The 21,307-nt window shown below is 41.6% G+C and overlaps 8 protein-coding genes across 8 annotated transcripts; 4 read left to right on the top strand and 4 right to left on the bottom strand.

Moving 5' to 3' along the window:
- Positions 1–3,259: 3,259 nt before the first annotated feature.
- On the top strand, positions 3,260–3,739 carry BDB00DRAFT_868804 (uncharacterized protein; the record flags this gene model as incomplete). Its single annotated transcript, XM_053126510.1, has 2 exons — positions 3,260–3,320; positions 3,414–3,739. The coding sequence occupies 2 exons, from the start codon at positions 3,260–3,262 to the stop codon at positions 3,737–3,739; spliced, it is 387 nt and encodes a 128-aa protein (XP_052983223.1).
- Positions 3,740–4,653: 914 nt separating this feature from the next.
- BDB00DRAFT_806171 (glycerol-3-phosphate dehydrogenase [NAD+]) lies at positions 4,654–6,333 on the bottom strand. The gene is made up of 5 exons (XM_053122248.1): positions 6,167–6,333; positions 5,941–6,087; positions 5,370–5,840; positions 5,175–5,281; positions 4,654–5,081 (listed from the first exon to the last, which is right to left on the bottom strand). The coding sequence occupies exons 1-5, from the start codon at positions 6,307–6,309 to the stop codon at positions 4,813–4,815; spliced, it is 1,137 nt and encodes a 378-aa protein (XP_052983222.1). The 5' UTR covers positions 6,310–6,333; the 3' UTR covers positions 4,654–4,812.
- Positions 6,334–8,464, top strand: BDB00DRAFT_806169 (CDP-alcohol phosphatidyltransferase-domain-containing protein). The gene is made up of 7 exons (XM_053122247.1): positions 6,334–6,628; positions 6,742–6,849; positions 6,924–7,027; positions 7,099–7,323; positions 7,412–7,565; positions 7,710–8,030; positions 8,240–8,464. Exons 1-7 carry the CDS (start codon positions 6,492–6,494, stop codon positions 8,397–8,399), a joined length of 1,209 nt encoding a protein of 402 aa, XP_052983221.1. The 5' UTR covers positions 6,334–6,491; the 3' UTR covers positions 8,400–8,464.
- A 188-nt stretch (positions 8,465–8,652) lies between these two features.
- On the bottom strand, positions 8,653–10,813 carry BDB00DRAFT_757368 (proteasome regulatory subunit C-terminal-domain-containing protein; the record flags this gene model as incomplete). The annotated part of the gene is made up of 9 exons (XM_053118981.1): positions 8,653–8,886; positions 8,963–9,364; positions 9,453–9,695; positions 9,762–9,816; positions 9,886–10,022; positions 10,097–10,216; positions 10,312–10,355; positions 10,440–10,589; positions 10,741–10,813. 9 exons carry the CDS (start codon positions 10,811–10,813, stop codon positions 8,653–8,655), a joined length of 1,458 nt encoding a protein of 485 aa, XP_052983220.1.
- Positions 10,814–12,658: 1,845 nt separating this feature from the next.
- On the bottom strand, positions 12,659–12,997 carry BDB00DRAFT_749429 (uncharacterized protein; the record flags this gene model as incomplete). Its single annotated transcript, XM_053118591.1, has 1 exon — positions 12,659–12,997. A coding segment is annotated over one exon (339 nt), but the record flags the coding sequence as incomplete, so codon positions are not given.
- A 973-nt stretch (positions 12,998–13,970) lies between these two features.
- Positions 13,971–14,698, bottom strand: BDB00DRAFT_785067 (uncharacterized protein; the record flags this gene model as incomplete). Its single annotated transcript, XM_053120515.1, has 3 exons — positions 13,971–14,321; positions 14,392–14,615; positions 14,689–14,698. The coding sequence occupies 3 exons, from the start codon at positions 14,696–14,698 to the stop codon at positions 13,971–13,973; spliced, it is 585 nt and encodes a 194-aa protein (XP_052983218.1).
- Positions 14,699–17,354: 2,656 nt separating this feature from the next.
- On the top strand, positions 17,355–19,755 carry BDB00DRAFT_806155 (uncharacterized protein). The gene is made up of 10 exons (XM_053122246.1): positions 17,355–17,580; positions 17,647–17,898; positions 17,963–18,022; positions 18,095–18,184; positions 18,246–18,517; positions 18,619–18,947; positions 19,014–19,050; positions 19,159–19,288; positions 19,366–19,442; positions 19,530–19,755. The coding sequence occupies exons 1-10, from the start codon at positions 17,517–17,519 to the stop codon at positions 19,728–19,730; spliced, it is 1,512 nt and encodes a 503-aa protein (XP_052983217.1). The 5' UTR covers positions 17,355–17,516; the 3' UTR covers positions 19,731–19,755.
- Positions 19,756–19,809: 54 nt separating this feature from the next.
- Positions 19,810–20,926, top strand: BDB00DRAFT_47059 (uncharacterized protein). Its single transcript, XM_053117497.1, has 3 exons — positions 19,810–19,990; positions 20,079–20,409; positions 20,516–20,926. The coding sequence occupies exons 1-3, from the start codon at positions 19,868–19,870 to the stop codon at positions 20,683–20,685; spliced, it is 624 nt and encodes a 207-aa protein (XP_052983216.1). The 5' UTR covers positions 19,810–19,867; the 3' UTR covers positions 20,686–20,926.
- The last annotated feature ends 381 nt before the right edge of the window (positions 20,927–21,307 follow it).

The following is a 21,307-nucleotide window of genomic DNA, read 5'->3' as shown; positions in this document are numbered from 1 at the left end:
TTTGACATGTGCGACGTGGAACAAGCAGTTATACGAGAGAAATATCGTAAACCACACTGATCCAAACAATCGAAATCTGATCGTGTGCTTTTTGGATTGGTAGATATGTGGCTGAGAGTATACTTAAGTGCTTAACGCGATGGCAATTGGATTTCAGCATGACAAGTATTATTGTATATGATGCAGCTCGAAAACCTTTATTGGCACCGCTGCAAAAAGCGGCAACAGCAATTCGTCAGCTCGCATATGGCGTCTTTGCGTTGAAGGACGTTGTCAAACAGGGCTCCCCCACCTCTTTTTTTTTAAAAAAAAAAGAAGCGCTGTTAATTATAAGTTACGCTCTTTTCGTTAACCGAATGTCACGTACACTTAAACACTACGTCAAAGAATCATAATTGCATTTTGAAATCTTCAAATGCCCTGGGACGCTTTCAAATGCTTTGGAAGGCTTCAAAAAACATCAGAATACAATCTCAAACGTCCGACATATGTTTGTGGAGATTGACTCGATAATTATTGTACTGTATTTTGCAGTAGTCCAAAATGCAGTTAGATCTTTTCTACCAAAGAATACTTTATTTTAACAAATCTTTAAATTCATTCACAAATCGCAGAAAAACTATATCAGGTTTTGTCATGACACACTTTCTACAGTTTTAACCAAAAAGATTATTAGACAAAATCTCTGCATAGTATTTTTTTGTCGATGTTACTTTATCAAACACCTAAGTAGCGGCAAAATCCTTACCAAAATTCTGGGCATCAAAGCAGAAATGCATTTTCTTGAAGCAAAACATGTTATGATTATATCCTTTTCTAAATGAAATTCAGACATAGTAATAAACCTTTCTATACTGCTCATCATAATACTACCACTTACTATGTTAAATAACTTGAAATCTATGATACCATATATTCTGAAAGATCCGATATGCAATGTAGTTGCCAATTTACATGCTGCTGACTACTACAATAAAATTGTTCGGCACAAGCGAGGTGCCCTCAACCAAGCCTTTCCATTAATTATGCTAGTCCGACAATACACCGGCCAATACGGCGAGCCGCCGGTATAGACATTCCTTGATATCAAGCAGGAATACGATTCAAGCTCAGAAGATATGATATGATCATCGTTGCAGGTACACCTGTCGAGCGTTCTCTTCCATTATACCCGCCACTTGTTCGACGAAGTATGTACCTCGGTAATACTGCAAAGTCACCAATCACGATATATACATCCCGCATGCGACATACTACAAGGTTCCATCCTTAGTCCATTGCTGTATGCCGCATTTATCAATACACGAAGCCGACTACATACGTACCCGTAGGTATAGTCTGGGGAAGCAACCGCCACTACTACGCACTACACCCCCCCATCAACGAATACCGAAGCAGTTGTACAAACTCTATTCTATTGTGGAGACAAAAATGAATCCTCCAGCGTAACGCCATTCAGATACTGCTCATACTGTGGTATTCGTATTACGTTATGCCGACGATGTTGCGCTACTAAGCTCTCCACACGATATAATACAATATTTCGGCATTGGCAGAACAGCACTCACTAGATTATGGCTATCGATGGCACCTGGACAGATGTGCGACACAGTTGAAGCTCCACCATTAGCAGCAACGTCGCTAGCAAATAGCCCACATAGCAGCCGAGAGTCACTACATGTGTATACGATATACAATACACCGATCTGCAAAGTAGACAGCTTCCAATACCTGGGGTTCCCATTTACATACCATGGTATTGCTAATGATATGCTCATCAACCAACGTATCCAAGGCAACCGGTAGCATAGCCTTGTTAGGACAGCTCGGAGTGCATTGGTATGAGATTGGATAATGGCCAGCACTACGCACACATCGCTCTTTTGTTTGACTAATCTTCGAATATGGACTTGTTATCACAGCTCTTTCCGCCAGCCAGCTAAAAAAAAGCTGCATAAAAATCAGATCTGTCGTATTGGAATGGCAGCAAATCGACCAAGTTCCCGACCATAGTACACTGATGCGTAGTAGCAAAATAGTATTCGTACCTTCAACGTTGAATTGAACTCAGTCACTCATGTGGCAAACTCATCCCCTTATTTTTACCACTTTCACTTGTTATCTACATTCGTTACCCTCTTTCTCTTGTATTCATTTTATTCACACACCTGTGAGATTGACCAAACTGTAACACTCATGAATACATATCAACCATATCAACCACCTTAAATCGTTACTCAAATATATGAAATAAAGGTCATTTTCTGTGTATCAAATCTATTACGGGTCACTGCCTGTGGTATTGGCCGAACATGCCCCGCGTATTGCAACTTAAGTTCGTCACACGGCTCCAATCGTTACCGGTGTCCACCATGACCCGTGCAGTGAAACCTACCATCTCGAAGACAATGGGAAACGAAGCGACTCCCAATGGAGGCCATCGACAGCAACCAATCCCCTCCACCAGGAATATAAAAAACCTACGGAATGGATAGGCGACCAGATAGCGCAGTCGCCAAGGCAATCGACAAGAAACGGGACGATGAGTTTGGTTCCCGCTGCATTAAGTTCTTATAAATACTGCATTCGTATATCTATTACTTATTATTAACACACAGGCTGTCTTTCTCCCATAGAGGTTTTTCAGATATGGTGCCAGACCACAGCTGTGTTCCCAAACATCCGTACCGCAAGGAAGTGACCGTATCGCTATTAAGGAAGGTCTGTAAGTCTTCCGAAGTAGGTTACATTTGCTTTCCAACTGAACAATGACGGCGCGGCATATCATCTGCAAACCCCGCGCACAATGTAATTTCCCCCACTCGGCTACATCATAGTACCCAAAAATCGCTTGTATTTAATTAAACCATATGCTTCGATTGGAAAAGTAAGATAATCGGCGTGCAGTAGGAGCGCGTCATATATCTAGGAGCGCTCAAGAACTCCTTCATCATGGAGTTCAATCTCTTTTAATGGCAAAAGCATTCACTCCAAAACCGAGTTGACTTCAAATTTTAACAGATTTTTCAAGTAGGGAACTGATTGGACCTCTAATTTGAGGGGCACCAGGAGCATGTGTCTTCTTCCTTATAAAGGAAATGTTATGCATGAATTACGAATGAGGGTGACTAAATTTAAAGCATTCATCATATAAAAAGATTACAAAAAACTATTTTCCAAATTGAGTCTTTCCTATTTTTATTACTTTACGGCATCCGAACCTATACATACAGCATTACCATTGCAAGAACGATTTCAAATGAGCAACAACGTCGAAGAGATCATGAATCAACTGGAACAAATGGTTCGAGCGGATAGAGGTACTTTTTGTTCTATTGTTGCTGGTCTGTGCTTTTGATTATGCAAGTTAATAATTTTGTAACAAACAAAAAAAATAACAATACCAAGTCTAGCCATACCACTTGAGCTCGAAGAACAGAGATTGAGTCTCCAAGAACGAGATGAAATCACTGCTCTAATGGAGCGTATGCAGCCAGTATATCAGCGACTCGACGAAGTTCTGCCCATATATCTTCAACTGTCGTCCAATATTGAATCGGCAAAGCGCATGATCGCCTTGAAGTATCTCTATGAGGACCAACTCGAGATACTGTACGAAAGCCGTTTCATCCTAACTCTTATGGCTCTTCAACGAATCCAGGACCAGTTCCACTCTTGTTTCGCCTACGTCCGAACAACCATTACTGCCATGGCGGAGCAACAACAACGTGGAATCTAAGAAAGTGTGAGGGAACACCATGCCTGAAAACCAGCAATGTATACCTATAGACATATCTCAATAAGCAACCACCTAAACCTATTGTCGACGGGTATGTATATGTTCTGAACTGTGATTTTATAAGAGAGAAGATGCACTTTTGCTAAGATATGTTCATTTTTTGATTCGTGCACTAGGGCTGCTACCCAATTCACCTTCGTTTGTTTATTATTTATACGTAACAGAGAGAAACATCTATATATAATTCTCATACTATGGATCCTTGAACCCTTGCTGTGACCGTCACTGCCGTATATTGTGCCGAACACAAGCTTATGTAATATGTATGCGCCAGTTCAACTACCCTTATTCTATGTCAAACTCTTTTTATTTTTCAGTGATCGCTTATGTAACAATAAAGTATATGCTTCTTCTTGCTTTTAAATAAGGTTGTTCGTGTCGACTTGTATTGGCCATGGTGTATTAATCACGAGCGTTTCTTTTTGATTATACTTGGTGTGATAATTCGAACATTTGACGACGCTAGCTGATGCGCCGTATAGTCAAAGAAAGGAAGTGATGCAAGAGACGTTCTTTATTATCCACGGAACAAAGAGTCAAGAAAAGAACTACTGATCTACAGATGTACGACACTAGCGTCACTCTATAGGTTACACTATGCAAGCTTATGTATTACGTTGGCGAAATGGTGCGGCCGGTTTATACATATGAGGCGAATATCTGCATTACTGCAGGAAAGCTTACTGCCAAGTAAAAAGGATCGTGCCTACAGCGCCTTCATGTCTCAAGTTAATGATAGGAATATTGACAAAGTGAACGACGCAATGCATCGAATTAACGTAGCGAAGACGCCTATTCGAGCTGTAGACGTAATTTCACCATTGATCGACACGTGATTTCAAGACATCATCGTTTTCCACTAGTATGCACGGACTCTTTTTTATTGGGTTGATGCATGTCATCAATCTTTAGAAAGAAACAACACAGTTGTGGTAGTATTGGAATGCTGGGTAAAAGTATATCTTCCGCGCACAGTCCTTCTTTTTCGAAAACAACATATATTTCTATCTCTTTCAGATATCGCGCACGATGGCCTCAGTTTCGAGACCTTCATAGATTATACGGTACACGGTGGTAAAAAGCGGGAAATCATTGACCATGTTGCGTGCCGACAAAAACTCGTTAACTTCCTTTGCAGTGAGTGTACCTTGAAGCTTTTGGCCATTCAGCAATTCTTGTTCCAAAACGTCGATAGGTTTGCCCGTCCTTGCAAACGCTTCTGCTACTTTACGGTTACGACCGCCCATACAGGTTGTCAAAAGGTCCGCAACACCGCATGATTCTAATTTATGCAGATAAGGTTTGCGTAGTCATTATTAGATCACTGAATAAGGATACACAGACTTGCATTTGATTATTACAAACTGGTACTTGCCAAAGAACGTGTCAGTCTGCACAACATCGCCAAGGAATGTCTGGCCAAATTTACGCATCTCCAACAATCCTCGTCGAACAATAGCTGCCTTTGTGTTGCTGCCATAACTACATTTATCGAAGGCGATTAGATGTTGTTAGAGTCAACCCCCCCCAACAGAGAGTCCCTTCCCCCAACAAAAAGAGAATCTCTTACCCTAAACCATCCGAAAGGCCGGCGCCAACGGCAACAACATTTTTCAACGCACCACACAGCTCAACGCCTGCTGTATCATTAATGACATTGACACGGAAATACGGCGTGTTGAATAAGTTGAGAAAAAGCTCGCCATCCCTTCCCGAGGTACGGCACCCAATCGTGGTTTCGCAAAACTTTTCTTCCGCAACCTCGTTGGCTATATTCGCTCCACTTAGTGACGCCACATTTATTCCTAAACGTCGTGAGATTTCTTCTGAAAACAAAGTGACGCCATCAGCGTTAATCTCCAGCCCTTTGATGAGCGAAATGGCTTTGGCATTGGGTGAGATGCGACCCATCATTTTGTCACAGACGCCACGAACAAACTGGTGTGGTAAAACGAACACGAGTACGGTCGCGTCTTGACAGGCTTCGTAAAGGTCAGATGTGGCCTTGATATTGGCACCAAGTTTATGACCTGGTAGATATCTTTTGAGAATATAGAAAAGTAAAAGTTCTCGTTTGTTAGCATCTTTCATAAGCCGGAACAAAGGAGAAAGGAAAGCAAGAGGATCCCCGCCCTTATTACTTTGGGTTTTCGTGTTCTCGGTTGATGAGGGTAGTCAGCTTTTCGCCTTTGAAAATCTCTTCAAATACCCATAGACGGACTTCAGGCTCGAACTGGTTCGAGTGTTTCAAAACGTTTTGGCCGATGATCTTGCCGACGACGGATCCCCTGGTATCAGTTAGTTACTGTTAGCGCTAAGGGTATCTAACGGTATGGTCAAGAGAGAAAAGGGTTGTATCTAGGCTACCAGTTGCCAGAGCCTACCAGGCACACGCGTTCCTTGGCAGCAGCAGTCGACAGCATTCTTTTTTGGTGTGTAGAAATGAAAGAACGTCGAAAAAACGCACTGACTACAGGGTATTTATAGTGCATTGAGATGCGTGCGATCATTCTGTGCAAAAATAGGAAACAAGGGGAGAAGGATAAGAACTCAGATATTGGTGCTTCCAACTCTTTTCTGGCGAACCTTGAAGAACACTAAAGTAACATAAAAAATTGAATTTTTTCTCTTTCCGTTTGGTAGGCAACCCCCCTTTTCCACTTTTTCTTCTTTTGCCCAACGCTGCTTCTCAATGACCTATATCCCTACAGAAGCATTACCGAATCTGCACAAGTACAAGTACGGAAGCGTCGACAAATCGCTGGTCTCCCGATACATTCTCTCCGTTTACTGGAACAACCTTGTCAAGATCTTTCCACTATGGGTCGCGTATGTATAATGCTTTGAACTAGATCTTGCTATTTACTGCTGCTTATTACTGATGCCCGTTCCCCCTTTCATACTTGAATCTTAAAAAAAAACCTCTTTTATATTATTCACAGACCGAACCTTATCACACTTCTTGGCTTGATGTGTATTATTGTAAACGTAGCGACTTTATACTATTACTCCCCTGACTTGGGACCTTGTCCTAACTGGGTCTACACCACGTACGTGTTTATGCTTGGGGGATGCGCTCGGATTAGTATCAGTAAAAGCAACAGTGACTGACACATCAACTTAGATTCGGTATCGGTCTCTTTCTTTATCAGTCTTTGGACGCCATCGATGGCAAGCAAGCTCGACGAACTGGCATGTCCGGACCGTTAGGTGAACTCTTTGATCACGGTATGTAGCATGCATGCAACATCATCACATACATAAACAAAAAAGCTTACGTTAACCAACAACAACAAAAGGCTGTGATGCACTCAACACCACATTGGGCGTCCTTACATGGGCATCCGCGACTTCCCTTGGCCAAAGCTGGTGGACTGTAGTATCGCTGATGGCAAGTCTTGGAAACTTTTATTTATCAACATGGGAGGAGTATCACACGGGTGTCTTGTTTTTGGGGTACTTTAACGGACCTACGGAAGGCGTGCTGATGCTTGTCGGCGTGCATTTGATTTCCGGTTGTTTTGGTGAGTAACATATCTTTTTTTTTATTTCCCTTGTGCTCTTGATGACTTGGAACCCTTGTGACGTTATACTCACCGAATGTATCATCAGGTCCTGCATTCTGGACACTGCGCGTGAGTGAATTATTGGGTCCTGTGTTGAGCTGGGAGGATCATCCGTTGACGCGGATCGTTGGTGGACTGCAATTGAATCACGTGCTGATTGTCATTGGGGCAGTCGTTATGGTGCTGAACATCGTCGCTGGGTAAGAGAGTTTATATATTGTTACTTTTCCATGATTGCTAGCAAAGTAAGTGGCTCTTGCTAGCTACTGCTGCTGCTGCTGCTGCTGTGGAAATTTAAAGGAAGAAATTGATCGTAATGCTCACAATGGAGGTGATATCCTTAGTCTTGTTAATGTTATCGCTGTCAAAATTACCCCAACCGAATTTTCACACCCGGACCGCTCGATCCGAAAAGCGCTGTTCGGTCTTTTCCCGTTCATTTACATGGTTGCTGCTACCTACACCTGGCTGCGTCTGTGGCCTTCAATTGTCAATGAACACTTGGCGCTGTTCATCCCTCTTGTGGGCCTGCTGTTCGGTCATCAAGTCGGTCTGATGATTACATCCCATGTCGCCAAGCTGGATTTCCCATATTGGAACTCGACCGTCAACGTCTTATTGACAGCTGGTTGCGTTCTTGCCTATTTGGATGTATCTTTGGAAAGGTAAGAATGAATTAAAAAAGAACATTGGAAGGAGTGAGGATGAACTATCGATCGATCGATCGATCGATCAATCAATCAGTGAGTGCGGATGAGCACTTATAGGATGGCGAGAGGGAGGGGAAGGAAAAGAACGAGCAGTTGCTATGGGTTGACATCATATACTAACTTTAAACGCCTTTCCTTTTTACTACTTGTTTCCGGTGATCTAGCCCCTTGGCGATTAGTCAATCAGCAGCATTAAAATCGTTCCTTATTGCTGCCGGTATCCAATATGGCAGCTTTGTGATGGGCGTCATTAACGAAATTTGTAAATATTTAAATATAGGATGTTTGACCGTCAGAAAGTTGAAGCAGCCATCCAAGAACTAAGTGTGTATATATATTACTACTACTATCGTCTGTTATTATTTTCAAGATAAAGAGAAAAAAAGACCATTTCTTTATAGATAAAACTATTACATGTGTTTTTTTTTCGCTTTTTCCAAAGTTGCTGTTATGGGGTTTATTACGATATGTTTTTCGGCTGTTGCATTTCTTAACGAAAAGAAAATATATTTGGTAGGTGGTTTGGATGGTAGATGGACTAAGGGGATTTTAAGCTTTTTGTACCGTTCATTCGAAACTAGAAATCACCGAGGTGATCTCCTCCATCATCGTCCAAGTCTCCTTCCGCAATCTCTTGTGCCAATTCTCGCTCTCTCTCACGAGCGGCCTCGGCGTTAGCCAATTCCTTTCTATGGGCATCCAAGGGGAAACGCATCGCCTTGACAGCTTCGTTGTGAAGATTCATGCAGAAGGTGATACGTTGGTTGAATGCATGCTGAGGCTCGTTCGTGGAATAGATATCGACGATTTCCTGTTATTAGAGAATGGAAAAAAATTGCGTATGCTTAGTGGACGTTCACACACAAGTGCCCATATACAAGTATTACCTTGCTCTTCATGAATCCACCGTTGTGGTCCAGCGTAGCATCAATGACACCATCCTTGATAGCCTTGGAAACAATGAACTCGGCATCTTCCTCGCTATCCAAGTGAAGTCTGATGCATATGTCTCTCAGCGAAATCTTAGAGTACGAAAGGCTGATCATGCGAATACCCGTCTTGATAACATTGTGGCGGAGACGCAGAATAAGGGTATACGTTTTGTCCTTCTTGAACACTGCGTCAAACTTGGCCAAGCCTTCCTGGAATTTGCTCAGATCACCAATACGGACAGCTTGGGTGATGTGGAGATAGGGCACAAGCGCCTTTTTCAACATGGGTTGACGGAACAACGATCGTTCGGGGATCTCACCGAGCAAAAGTTGAACAACAATGAAAAATTTGTAGACCTACAAAAGCATATCACATACCTTGGGGATTAGCGACGCTAAAACATAGATCATAGGACAGTAAAATGAGTAGCAAGTATCAGCTTACGGTTTGTTGGAAACCGGCAGTGATAGTGTTCTGGGGTGCTTTTCGGATCGCTTGGGTCAGATAGGTGTGTGCCGAAGTGTAAGCGAGCTGAAGAGCCTTGATACGGCCAAGATAGTAGGCATAACGAGCAGCCTGGTTATTACCAGCGTTTTCGGGGAATGCACTCTTGGACACCAATTTATCTGCTTGGTCATACAAGTTGTGGACAAAGTAGTTTCGTAATAGCAGGTTCAGCAATGTTGCCTAGAAACAAAAGCAGATTTAATTACATAGCTCAACTTGATAGTTTTCACTTTTTCTATCTCGTACCTGTGTTTCGTCATCACGTCGCAATGTGGCTGTCCGCAGTGAATTCAGTTGCAATCTAATGATGAATGTTTTAGCCCACATTCTTCTCTTTTCTGCTTTTCCAATACTTCAAAGAGATACCTACGGTCTGATTTCGGCAAGACGATTCGACAATTCATAGAAACGAGCATGGTAAAAGTATACGCGTGCGGCGAGTTGATCGAGTGTGCGTCGGTTGAGTTGTAGCAGTTTCTCGATCATTTTATCAGCAAGTGTCATTCCCTATAATATGAGACTTCATTTTAAGAGCTTGGAACCTTTTCATTACAATCTATGAAATAAAATCTGTCGTTTACCTTTTCCAGCTCGTTTTGATCCATAAGATAGATCATGGTCAACAATTGAAGATACACATCGATTTCTGGCAATTCGGTGCTTTTCTCCTTTCCACTGTCCACGTCCATCGAAGTATTATCCTATTTTTTTAAACAGAAAAAGAATATACAGACGCAGTGTAAGTTCACTCCAGACCAGGTACAATACACAAAGTGAGAACAGATACGGCACATACCTCGCCAAGGTACCGTAAGAGCTCAGAACGCTGTTCGACATCTGCTTTAAACCAAGTAAGTTAGCGATCTCATTCAGCCTCAACACAATTATTTTTGGCTAAAAAAAAAGAGAGCGTAGAGTTCGCACCAGAGCTGTAGTTTTCCGAGATTACTTGAGTGAGAATGGAAGAAGTCAATCGACGTCTTATGGAAGGGAGTGTTCGCAAAACACGAGTGGTGAAGCGAGATTCGATCGTTTCAACGGCACGGTCCAACAACGAGAAGTTACGCTTTAATTCTATAAAGTGGTTTCATTAGCACAGGTTTTACTACCACACATGGTTCCAATTAAAACTACTTGTAGCACTCGGCACGCAAAACTTTATCTGATTGACCACTCTATGCGTTTCGCTTTTTTCTCCATTTCTTGTGCACAATGAAATACTCACCTGCAATAACTGATGCTGTTGTTTCTTTTTCTAACCGAAGCTTCTTGGTTTCTTCATCTTCCTCAATCTCCATATCTTCTGGCTGATTCTTTTCTGGTTTAGCTTCTTTAGTTGCTGCCATGATTGATTAGTTGTATGCCTTTTTTTTTGTTCTTTGCGAAGGTTGGGAAGGAGAAGAGGGGACGCGTCAAAGAGGTCGGAGGTTCGTTCCAACTGCACACGCAATTCGAATTCAACGACCTTTTTTGTGAGCGTGATGTCATTGGTCGATTCCTCATTTGGCAACCAAAGATTGTCTCCTCTAAATTATTGTGTAATGGGTATGATACCATTGCAGCAAGTTATGACGAGATACCAGGGAGCAAAGTAAGTAGTGTCAGTTATTATTAAATAGTTGCAACGGTAAGACTTGGTGCTGCCTGGCATTTGATACAGAGAATCGCTTCCAAATAAGTTGTTGTTAATTATATATGCTTTTCTGCTGCCAATAAGATATGTACGGTGTTTTTGATCAAGCAGAACAATGGAATGGCACTGCATCAAGATAAGCAAATCATGCTTGGCCATTCATCAAATGGCCTTTATTTATATAACATTTCATACTTTGATAATGATTTGATATGCTGATCCGCTTACAAAAGACAGTGGTAATCATATAATACTATAAATGATGATACTCAAAAAAGCTTGTCTGTTTTTGATATGTTTCTTACAAAAATTACGGGCGCTCATCGACAGTTCCTTTGGTAACTTGTATCTATTGATTGGAAGGAAGGTGTCCTTATCTTTTCCCCATTGCTTGCTGGAGACGGCTTTTTTCGAGCAACATGTTCTTACATCAATTATATCAAGCGTATTCGGCTCGACCAACACCAACCCACAAACAGAAAATCGCACACGTTGCAATCGGTATAATTTTACATTTGACAGCTGATTTGTATACAATTGAATGCAATAATATACTGCTCCAATTCAAAGTGTAAACTTTCATGAAACTCCTTCATGACCGAGCTAGCAGGTGAAAAAGAGATGCTTGATGGATTAGCTGACGGTGAACTGTGGAACATTTGTTGTAGGTCGTGAGATCGTGCCTTCTATATCAGATGGTTTATAGTATGTCTGTTGTGTAAACACGGTGCCACAAAGGACTTATCTATGCTTTAGGCCTTTCTGAGAGAGTGTGTGTTGTCATTCTACGAGTTACCGGCTATAGTGTACAAAACTTATTACCCTGTAATCAAAGCCGTAGCGCTCGATCCGGTGATCAGCAACAGCATTATGCCGTCCATTACATAAATCATCAATATAGTATCAATGAAAGAGAAGCTTCATGTGTACCCATATCTAATTGGAAAAATATATCAATCGCGGTTGCCTATGGACAACAGTACGCTTCTTGTACTAGTTTTTATGCAAAACAAGAGTACATTACTCTTTTCAAACGTTATATACTGGAGTTTGAAGGACAGAAATAATAAATGGCCATATAAGCGCGTCGCAAATCGCATATATGCTAAAGCCCGATCTCAACGACTGGTGAAAAAAAACCCCCCCACGAGTCAGAGCGGGAAAATGAACTAGAAGATGTATTAGTTCTAACAGGAGTGTGGAGGTGCTGGTGGAAAAAAAATAGAGAGTTGAATAAATAGAAGTATGGTGTGAAAAGAGAGGGGAGGATCCGTTCCAAGATAACGATAGAGGGGCGGAACCAATCTTGTTTTTTTTGCAGTCAAAGAAAACAGAGAGAGGGGAAGAAAGAAAAGAAAGAAGCTTATGGTGAAGAAGAAAGAGAAGAAGAGGAGGTCGATAGGGGGGTTTGTGGTGGATCTGCATTTCTTAAGCTGTGCTCAAACCAGGTGATGAAGTTGCTACTGAGGGTTGGAGGAACTGTGGGATCAGAGCAACTTGTACCGTCGTCGTGGCTAAGGACGTCGATATCCGCTGACAGAGTCGTCAGTTGCTGCCACATGTTCTTCCAAAACTGCTTTTTGGACGTGTTGGTTGGTCGTGTCTTGGGGAACGAGTTGAGAACAAACGATATTGGATTAAGCACAACAGAAGGAGCATTGAGCCTGGTATGTGTCTGGAGACAGAGGATGACATGCATGCGGGAAAGGTGTCGGTGTTCTGGGCAGTTGCGGCACGTAGCATCGGCGCTGCCGTTTGGCATCCAGCCTAGTCGCCAACGAAGGAGACGGGTGCGCTGGTGGCGGATCATCAGTAGCCATACAATAGGGTCAACGCTTAAGGATGGACGAGTCTGTCAGTCCGTAGTGTCATGTCCTTTTCTATCTGGCTATTGTTCGGCGTGTGGCGTTACATTGAATGGTATAAGAAAGACATAAGTTATTGTGGGAGGTTAAGTGCAGAGTACTCTGGTGGGGAATATGTTTACTCAGTTTCAGCGGTCATTCTTTCTATGTTTATGTAGTATGCCCCACTCAGATTTACACACACATGTGTCACTAATCAAGATTGCTATCTGAGGGGTCCACCTTTTCATTACAATAAGAAAAGCTGTATGATTTCTTTGTAATGTATCGCAACGGGTCAAAAAATCCATTAAGAACAGTTGGGGACGAGAGGGGCGCGTTTTAGAATATGTTCGATGCGGTTTTCACAGCGAAATCAATAGGGAAAAAAACTTGTATGATACACGCGAAGAAAGTAACAAACCTGTATGGTAGGATGCTTGCTGTGACAGATTGTTATTGGTATGTACTATTTATGATATTGCCATCTTCTGACTAGTGTATGATACGCACCTGCTTTATATACGTTAGTATTCACCACACAAAATTTATAAAAGCAAAGCAATATAAGTAATTCTCTTATTTTCGAAATAGCTGCCGTGATATAAGCTGAGATCGTATCATGACTTCACTCGTACAAAGTCATTAGCCAATGCAGTACTCGATATCTGGATTAATGGAAAATAAGCTCACAGCATGTACACGCCACCTTTTCCGTTATGAATCTCTTCTGGGGCCTGAAATTTAGCCATATATATTTCTATAATTTACAAATAAAAAAACAGACGTCATTTTTCGCCATAGCTCAATATAAAAAGCATCAATGTTAATTCTAGCAAATATAAAAAGAAGTTTTGTAGTATTGTATAAAAACGTATAAAAAGTGTAAGTGGAGGTAATAGTGATAACTTGATGTAGGTGTTGATTTAAGAGATATGATGTAGTAAAAGGAGAACAGTGCTGTCGACTAATTTCATCCTAAAAAAGAGTAAACTCTTCTTCTTCTTCGTGTTCTTCGCCATTGTCATTGACAGCGAGCTCGATCTCTTCGTATGATGGTGGGATGAAATGGAGCTCTTCATCATAGTCCTCATCCAATACATTTTCATCCTGAGTATCAGGTGTTGTATTGGACGAGCTGGCATCATTGGCATCAAAAAGATCACGCAAAAGATGCTGTTTGCGAGCTGCTTTTTCGATCGCTTCATAGAAGTGGAGCTGCCTTTTCAAAATCACTTTGCAGCCCAAAAGACCATTGGAATCATCCATCACTCTTTTAAACGTGGAGACCTTTGCAGTAATGTATGCAACAAGTCGTCTTGCCTCGGCCTAGTTGTAAAACAAAAAGTAATATTAAAACGGATACCTACATGGTGATCGATCTACTAGGATGCCTTACTTCAAGCATAGACAGTTCTTCCTCTGCACGTTTCTTGTTATGGTACTCTCGAAGTACCCGGAGAGGAACATCCGAGCCTTCTTCTTGCCAAAACGTATTCCGCAAATTAATCAGAACATCGTATGTTTGAACAAATGCGGGGACGAGCGGTTCGATTTCTCCTTTATTGATCAGAAGGGAAAGTTCGTTAATTGCGTCCTCGAGCTTTTCTGCAAGTTTGTGTCCTATAAACACCTTATTTTAATACGCTACTATCATAATTATGTAATATATAAAATGACAGATGGTATAGCCGACCTTGGGACATGCCGGGCAAGCGTCATCATTTGTAAGCCTGGATGGTGTGCTGGTGCTCTGCAACGGATAACTCCTCTGCTTTCGTGAGCACCTCAAAATACGCAAAAAAAAGCATTGGCAAAAGTGATTCGAAGTCGTTCGACATTCTACCAAAGCAAAGATTACGAATAGCTGGAGCATGAGATTATTGTCTAATTGTCATGGTCCCTTTTTTTAAAAAGAAGAACAGAAGCACGTGTACCTCGTACATGTGCAATTTAGCGCATGCTTTTGCGAATGCTTGGTTTGCAAGGTGGCCTGTCATAAACAACTCCTTATAAAATTCGAGGAGCTTAATGTGGTATGCCGTCTGCGGGAACATTGGCGATGCGGGAAACATATGGTGTCTCATAAGTTCAATTGCCTGGGGCTCGTTGCATCGACAAAACGTAATCAACTTTTTTGATACCTTAAAAGGTAAAGAGAAAATAGTTAACGAATGAGAAGTCGACAATCATATGCATTTGCTATAATAAATAAAGTACTAGATCATAGTACCAGTAAGATAGACACAAAGAACTTCTCTTTGGTATTTTTCTTTGTGGCATTGGCACGGGGCATGGTCTGGCTCTTCTGCAGCGAAAGTGGGTGACTGCTATTACCATAGCATTTGATACAGAAAAGTGCTACGGATACGTTCTTTATATCGGTGTTTTAACATCCTGAAGTTTTAGTGACAACACCGCGGACACCTATTCAAAACAGTCAAAGAGGCCATCGTGGCCGTAGCCAAGATTTATTTTACAGCCATCATAGAAACAAAATGTTCAAGTAAATTGTTCGTAAGACTCAGTATATTTTTTTTAATATTGGATGCAAGGTTAACAGTTCTAAAAGCTAATCAATGGATTATGGCTTTGTAGAAACGATGCGTTTATCTGTCGATGTCCCTCTTCTGGTTTCAACTACCTGCTGTAGTTTGATTATGTACCGCCTAACAATATTCAGGCTGTTAGTTTTAATGGACATCATCACACAGTACACATACATAGTAAATAATTTCAAGTTAAAACGACGAGACTGATCTAGTTTACTTCCGTTCTTTCACTAGTTATTCGAGCTTGAAAACACCAACCTACTGCTCATTCTGTCCCAATTGTTGCTTTTTCTTCCTATTTTCTTTCACAGCACTAAATAAAAGATGCTGCTTGTTGCGCTGACCCACAGTAGTATGTAACATAATTATGCTTGACAAATAACAACTGCAGTTTTTTCTGTTTCTGCAATTATTAATTATTGGTTATTACATACCACTGTGCCGTATGATAACAAGAAAAACATTCAAAAAAGTATTTCCATCCTATTGTTCAGTTACACATATTGTATGCGAAGAATATCATATCTCCAATCCGAACAAATGTACTGCAGATTCCTAACGCATGTCAGATGATACATGATATGTACTACATGTAATGTAGTCCTTCTTCGTTCAGTATTCTTTATTTTTCGATTATCTATCTCTTAAACAAGCTTTCATGATAATGCTATATTATGTCGCAAGTTTTAATAAACTCGCATTTTTGTAACGTTTTACTGAGCAACTATCATACCAATACAACGGTTAGTTCCAAAACGTCTACAGTGACTGATTCTCCATTCTCTTTCGCCTTTAACTCTGTCTTCTTTTAAAAAAAGTCGACTTAGAACTTGTTCGGCTACAAAAGCAAACCACTGACGGAAAATTCCAGCAGTAGTTGATGGAGAAGTGTTCTATCGGCGAGGAGGTCGTTATCAAGGAAACGACAACTGGCGAACGGGAGGTATATCGACCGTGTTACACGTAGTAGTATGCTAGGCAAGACGTAATCAATACTCTCGTACATTACGATTATTCTAGAATCAATCACGGAACATGGGCGTTTCAAGCTTGAAAAAAAGAAACAGGAGTTGGGCATCACGGGTGTCGATTCCAGTATCGTCGTCTCAGCGACAGCAACAATAATCACAATCGCTCCCCTGTTCGAAATATCTGGACTTTGCACAAACGGTTTGATCGCAAGCCTGTGCCGGCTCCAACAATCGTAGAGCCAAACGATTCGTTGGATCACGAGAGCTCCCCATCGACGATGGAAAGCTACTATGTACTTGCACCGGTGTCAACATGGCACAATACCACATGCACGCACGCACACCACAAAGATAACTAACAGGGCTATCTTCGCTATGTACAATATATCTTAAGCGACGTGAATCCAACGAATTGACATCGAATAAAGAAGAAAAGAACATGTCTTCTACCATCAAAAGACTGTTTTAAACTGCAAGATGCAAGAACGGTTCAGTTCTATAGAGGCTGGCGTGCTGGAAACACTTGCTTTGAAAAAGTATCAACGAGGCGCAAACTCAATGTGGAAGAAATACTTGGATGAACCAGAGAAAAACGTACCTTATCTCACCAGCGAACAGCACAGCTGAAAAACAGTTCCCTTTTGTTATCAACCCACAAAATTGCAGATATCGTGCTGATGATGGAACCCTCAAACCTACAAGTGGAACTCCTAGTTCTTCGAATCCCAATTGTTGCAGCAAAAACAACAATATATTTCAACCGAGATTCAGTGAGGGTGCTTAACGTTGAGGCCATTGGATTGTCAGAGGCAATATCAAGCAACAACAGTCCTGTGTCCGTTTCTTTCGCCGTCGTACAATTCCACCTGCAACCTGCCTTCCGATCAGGAGCCTCATCTGGCATAAACCCTGTACGCAGTCCTTACCAGTCACCCTAGAGCCTATATTCTATACAAGGCAGCGAACTTTTTTTTACCTTGCGATCTACAAAAAACCACGCCATGTCTTTAAGTTATGAATACATTCCCAAAGACGATCCACGAATAAATCTTGAAACACTCGATAGTATGTAAATCTTGTTTAAATATACTCTTAAGACACATGACTTGCTGATTCAACGTTCCTGTATAGTATTTAGCCCTTCTGATCGCTGGCGATCAGTAAATCTTGCACCACGATCAACCCAACAGCAACAACAATCGGATAGTCCAAAACCAATTGCAGCAACCACCGCAAATGCAGTTGACAAAAACACTGAACCCAACAACTTATATTGTACAGCGTGCAAAAGGAAATTCAGTAACGAGGCAACTTTTCAAGGTCATTTGAAAAGTGCAAAACACATTGCAAACGAAAAGAAAAGTAAACCGAATAAGAAAGCAGGTAATTGTGCTTTAAAAAAGCTAGGAATATAAAGAAGTACTTTATACTTATTTGCTTGTTGTAGCAGGTAATAATGCTGCTTCCGGACGCCAACAGCAACAGCCACAAGACCCCGCTGTCAAAGGTATGTTCCTTGTATCACATAATCTTATGCATGTAAGCTTATTGATCGCGTGTTTGAATCGATACTCGATAGATGCTTTAAACAAATTAAAACAGGCATTGACGGCAGCAAAATCGTCAAATCCAGCACCAGCAATAGGTGTTTTGTGGAGCTTAAGCAAAAGTAAGTGTCTCTTCTTTTACCAACAGTTGTAGGAAAGAATAACTAACTCGGCATAATCAAGCTTTTTATACATTGAAACGGCCACAAAATACCTTCCAAGCACTTGAACAGCTCATCTATACCCTTGAAACGCTCCAGCTCTCTTCCGACAAAACATGTGGATTGACACCTTCACAAGTAGCTTCGACATTGTACGCTTCACGCTTAGCACTCGCACGACTGCTGTATCTTTACAAGACAGATGCATCCATTGCATTCGCACGGACTTTATCCTTGAAAGCATTACAAGGCAAATGGAAAATTGATAGCGAACAATTGGTGATTTTAGCACAGGTAAGAGAAAGATGAGCTCTTCTTTACCCGTCCCCTGTTCAAATTAATGCACTATAATAAAAAAGTAAAATTAATAACCGGTAACACCTGCAAAAAAAAAGCAATGTGGAGACATACCCTTGGATCGGGTAATGGTCCACTGCAGAAATCTAGGGATCCGATATATTGAGCGGGAGGAAAAGCGGGAAGGAGGACCACCAGCACCTAAATTAGACAAGAATCAATCATTTGTCGCTATTCTTACCGAAGCAGCTGCTATGTTTCAGAATGATGATACGGAAAGCAATAACCAACAAGGAGAATGTGCTGTTATTGCAGACGATATAGTAACAGTTACCAACCATAAGAACGACCAACTCGAAGCGCCTAGCAACAGTGTTGCTATTGTTTTGCTATGTTTGACAGCGATCGTCTCAAAACACGAGACTGGGTAAATAATGTTTGTTGGATATGGTTGGACAAGTGTAGTTGACAAAGGACATTTCGCGATATGTAGATTTCAACCACATTACTATATGGAGAAGGTATCCGAGGTAAAGCTACAGAAAAGTAAAAGAGGATTGGAGTTGGTGCGTGGGGATATTTCATGACATGGGGGACGCTCCTCTGACTTTAACAACAACAACTACGTGGGATAATAGATGTACGAGAAGTGTGCCAAGATTCATCAGGCATCACAAGCACGAGTCATCTCGCATGGCATGTCAGCTGATAACAAATATGTGGCCTCATGGAACTTGTTTATGGCATTATTATTGGCACTTGAGATTGGCAAGTATTTCCCTTAAAAAGAAAAAGCGGGCCGTTAGTGAAACAACAACTAATGGGTGTCTACAAATTAATATTAGATGATTTTGTTCGGGCGGACAGCATTATTCGGATAATCGAGAATGAGGGACTTAATCGATCGTATATGGACATGCAGGTGATTGATAGATAGATGATGAAAAAGACAAGGGTATCGCTGTTGCTTCAAGAGACTCACAATTGCGATACTTTTCTTAATTCTCAGGTACTGGTGAGTATAGCGAAGGCATGTAAAGAGTGCGATTATACTACTCTGAAACATACAGTCCCGCACCAGCTGGAACATCTTGAGCTACTTTTAGAAGAAACCAACGTCGACATGATACTGCGGCATTTGACGGATCCAATGAAACAAAGTGATACGATTGTCCGCCTGCAGATGCTTGCTGCGCTAGTGCCAAAATGAAAAAAAAAAAAAAAATTAATAAACTTTAAACAACATAAAGGTTCGCCTGGGCAACACCGCTCTCCTGTATCTCCGATCTCACCTTTCTCCCTCCTTCACCACGTCTATCACATACTCGTCGCAACACAAGGGCATTTATGTCATTTGCCGAATTACAATCAGGATGGCTCCACAAGCTAAGCTGGGTGAACATTCATCGGTCTTGGCGAAAGCGACACTTTGTTCTCGGTGACAAAGAGCTACGCTATTATAAACACCAGGTACCTTTTTTTATTGTTGAGTGAGTTGACGTGAGTGGCAAAAAAAAAGATAAAAGCTAAATGAGTGTTTCTTGTGATCAATCACTAGGGCGATATCAGACCTACGGGAATCGTTGATCTCAAACATTACCGCGACGTGACGCCATGCAGCACCAAGCAATCACAGTGGTCTTTTCGAATAGATTCTGGATGTCGACACCATTTCAGCCATATCTTGCATGCCGACAGCGAGGCTGATAGAGAGATATGGGTGCAAGCGATTCGAATCAAAATTCACAAACAACATAACCAACACAGTTGCAGTCATAGCTACTACGATGATTCTGAAGACACGCTAACAACAGCAATCAACAATAATAACACCAACGATAGTGTGTTGGACAAATGGCTGGAGCGATTGGACTTACAAGAAGATAACGGTATGAATAGTAGCAATAAGAACAAGAGTTCATCGTCATCCATCAATTCATCCACGTGTCGCCCGATTTCAACCTCCCTTCCTCACCACTATTCATACAACAACAGCGCCGCCACCATCGGCTGTTTTGACTTTCCACCCGAATCTGTCTCACCAACGACAGCATCACCGTCTTCTACTGTCACTCCATCTCCTTCGTCACTCGGTGAAAGCAATCATAACTCTCGGACATCGATGCTTGCCAATGCGTTTGCTATCAACGCTCGAACACGGTTAAGAAGACGCGTGACGACTAACTCATCATCATCATCATCATTGGAACAGCAACAACAACAGCAACCGTCATCTCCACGAACATCTAATGAAACAACGGGTCATCCTGATAGCGAGTGGTCTGCATTGGAACTTTTCCATTTTGAGGAAGACGCTGCATCTACCAACAGCAGGCCGCCATCCATCTCTTCTTCTTCTGCTGCTGCTGCTGCTGCGTCACAACAACAACAAGGAAAGTACAACACTAATCCTGACACGTTTCGTCATATAAATGGTTCGATGGAACTTTCTGTCATTCCGCCTTGTTTACCGCCACCCACTTCACCTCTTCCTCCACCGCCCAAAACAACAACAACAACAACAACCGTGCATCGTCGATTATCTGAGCACACTCATCCTACCACGACATTATTATAAACTCTGTTTTGTTTCTATTTGTGTATATAAGCCTATTATATAGTAGAGTGGAGTAGTACGTAGTAATAATGTACCCCTGCGTATACATGATTTGTGCGCGCTGTATACATTTCACTGCACTCTCCCGCGCAAAAAGCTGGTTCTTTTTTCGTGCCGTCTTATCACTATCATTATCCCGCCTTTTTATTTACTGGATCCCATTACCCGAT

The sequence above is a fragment of the Zychaea mexicana genome, assembly GCF_025766255.1.
Source record: "Zychaea mexicana strain RSA 1403 chromosome Unknown BDB00scaffold_11, whole genome shotgun sequence".
In the NCBI taxonomy this organism is placed as follows: Eukaryota; Fungi; Mucoromycota; class Mucoromycetes; order Mucorales; family Lichtheimiaceae; genus Zychaea; species Zychaea mexicana.
The sequence above is the reverse complement of the archived record's forward strand: the minus strand, read 5'-3'. Positions and strand labels throughout refer to the sequence as shown.